Source organism: Pteropus vampyrus, unplaced genomic scaffold, assembly GCF_000151845.1.
Source record: "Pteropus vampyrus isolate Shadow unplaced genomic scaffold, Pvam_2.0 Scaffold56, whole genome shotgun sequence".
NCBI lineage: Eukaryota > Metazoa > Chordata > Mammalia > Chiroptera > Pteropodidae > Pteropus > Pteropus vampyrus.
The window spans coordinates 4,364,992-4,367,528 of NW_011888837.1; the positions used below are offsets into that span (position 1 = coordinate 4,364,992).

A 2,537-nucleotide genomic window follows, 5' to 3' on the forward strand; every position below is an offset into this window, starting at 1 on the left:
TGACACAAAGGCACAGAAGATGTACTAACAAAAGACTACCAGGTTTCTTTGGGTTATGATTAGAACCCATGTCGTTTTCTCAGGAGATGAGGATCATGCCCACAGGAACAGGCCCAGGAGACCCAGAGGGTTTACTGTTTGTTTAGGGTTTTTCTTAGTTCTTAGGTGAGTTCGTTCTTGCATGGAAGCAGTCTCCCCTCTCACTCCAAAGAATTTAGTTTCAAAACGAAAACAGCAAAAACACAAGTAGTGCATGATTGTACTTATGTGAGGGATCCATGGCAGGCAAATTCATAGAAACAAAGTAGAACTGTGGTGTCTGGGGGCTGGGGAAGGGGAAACGGGGAGCTAGTGAGTGTAGAGTTTCAGATGTACAAGATGAAAATGTTCTGGAGCTCTGCTTCACAACACTGCGAATATACATAACACGACTAGAAGGTACACTTAAAAAAGGTCAAGACGGTACATTTTATATCATGTTTTTTTATCACGATAAAAAATGGTTAAAATTGCAAAACAAACAAACAGAACACTCAGATCCTAGTTCAACTTCTATCGTCCCTGAGCAGGACAGACCTGCTCTATCCAGTATACAGTTTCTTTAGGCATGAAAAACACATACAAAAATACTTTTTAAAATGAAGACTCAAGCGAATTTTAAAAGTTCTTTTATATAGCAACAGAGCTCATCTTTACAGTTTCAGATGTTGATGTATGCAAACTAAGACAACCCACTAAGACTAACAAAACAGCAAACGGCATTACTGATGTGCTGGCACTAGTCTAAGCACTTCAGAAATACTGACTCGCTGACTCATTTACTCCTCATAACAATCCTGAGGTGAAGGTCCTGATTTTATCTTCACTTTACAGATAGGAAACCCAGGCATAGAGGACTAATGAGTGGAGGAGGCGGCATTCAAAACAAGCGATTCGCTCCAGAGCCAGACTCTGAGCACTTGGGGCAGGGACCAGGAGTTTTACCTTGAATTCCAACCCTTAGAGTCCTACTGACTCATGCATACTAAGCAAATCAGTCAGCAACCATTTATTGAGCAATCGATTATGACAGAGTTGTGAGGAATTTTTCTCACTTAGCAGTTCTGAAGAAGAAAGATTTTGCTGACTGCTTCTAATATTATTAAAAAAAAAAAACTTGGTAAGGAGATATTTTATAGGAAAGATGATCATGGGTGGAGGAGGGGAGGGACGGTTGTCACAGTGGGAGAAGCACCAACAGCAACAACAGGGAAAATGCTCTGACCATAAGGTCCCCAAACGCCTCCCTCTACTAATCTCTTAAAAAAAATGATTACAGCAATTCTCCTAACTCCCCAGCATTTGGAACGGGTGGTCGCTGCCAAAGACTAACTCACGCTGCCACGGGTTATCTCTTGTACCCAGAAAAGGTAGGGAAAGGAGTGAATAAGAGACTAAAAGGCTTGTCTGCAAACCATCAATGAATTTTAGGGACTAGTCTAAAACTAGTAGGAGAGGGGAATAGGGGAAAGTGCTAGAAGTCACCAAAGATAGTCAAAGGGTGACCTTAAAAGAGTTTGGGGTGAGAAGTAACTCTTTGGGCTCAATAACCACATTCTGCCAACTTAGAAAGCAGCAGCTGCATTTTTAAACATACAGGCTGACGCACAACTCCAGGCCACGAAGGTATTCTCAGACAGATGTAATCACACTTGTGCCCTCCAAGCAGCACCCAGAGGATGCTCGTGGGAAAAGACAAGGGATTCAGTCCACAGTGGGGTCACTCCATATTTCCAGTATGGCAAAGAGGCGGTCGGGACTCACCTGTAGGTGTATGGCCCCACTTCTTCTAATCGCGGGATCTCTCCTCTGAGGATCTCCGCTGGATTGGTGACATTGAAGAAATAGAACTGGGAATACACTGGCAGGGGTGGCTTCTTCCAGGAGTCAAAGGTCTCAGAACCATTCCTTAGCACAATATTCTAGGGGAGAAAACCAAAGGAGATTTACAAAGTGTAAGGCAGGTGGCTTTGAACACAGAGGCCGAGAGAAGAACACTCTCTACTCTGACCTTCTAATTCACTTGTTTCACAGGCATTCAACGGTAGTCCCTTGAAAGCAGGGCTGTGCCTTATGCCATGAAGCCCACAGCTCTATTAAACCATAAAAGATCTTCAAAAGTATTTGTGGTAAAGGAAGGATGCTAGAGCCATAGCTCATGGGTGGAAACATAGTGTGACTAAGGCCATAGATCTTTTTTTAACAGCCACAACAGTTTATTTACAATTGAATTCTTCATAAGATACTTAAAAGACAACCAATTTTACACATCGGAAATGGCAACAAAAGTATGAATTACAACCCAGACAACAATATGAAATGGGCATAAAACAAGGCTGAAGTGGAGAGACAAGCAATTTCCCTTTTTCATTAATTCACACTAGCTTAAACTTTGTTAAAGAAAGTACACAAAAGGTCCTACGGCTTTGTCACAAAGATTCCACTGATCACATAGCTGCTGTGGAAGTCAGGCTACTCTGACTTGCATGCATTCCCAG

At 42.4% G+C, this 2,537-nt stretch overlaps 1 protein-coding gene across 3 annotated transcripts in view; it reads right to left on the reverse strand.

Annotated features, from left to right (window-relative positions):
- Window positions 1-2,537, reverse strand: part of SCARB2 (scavenger receptor class B member 2) — a 59,245-nt gene that overhangs the window by 36,759 nt on the left and 19,949 nt on the right. For 2 of the 3 annotated variants that reach the window (XM_011360568.2, XM_023530877.1), the window contains exon 2: window positions 1,804-1,961. In XM_011360568.2, the coding sequence (XP_011358870.1) occupies window positions 1,804-1,961 (158 nt within the window). Of the gene's footprint in view, window positions 1-1,803; window positions 1,962-2,062; window positions 2,137-2,537 lie in introns of those variants that run through there. The other variant, XM_011360569.2, reaches the window with a different exon arrangement.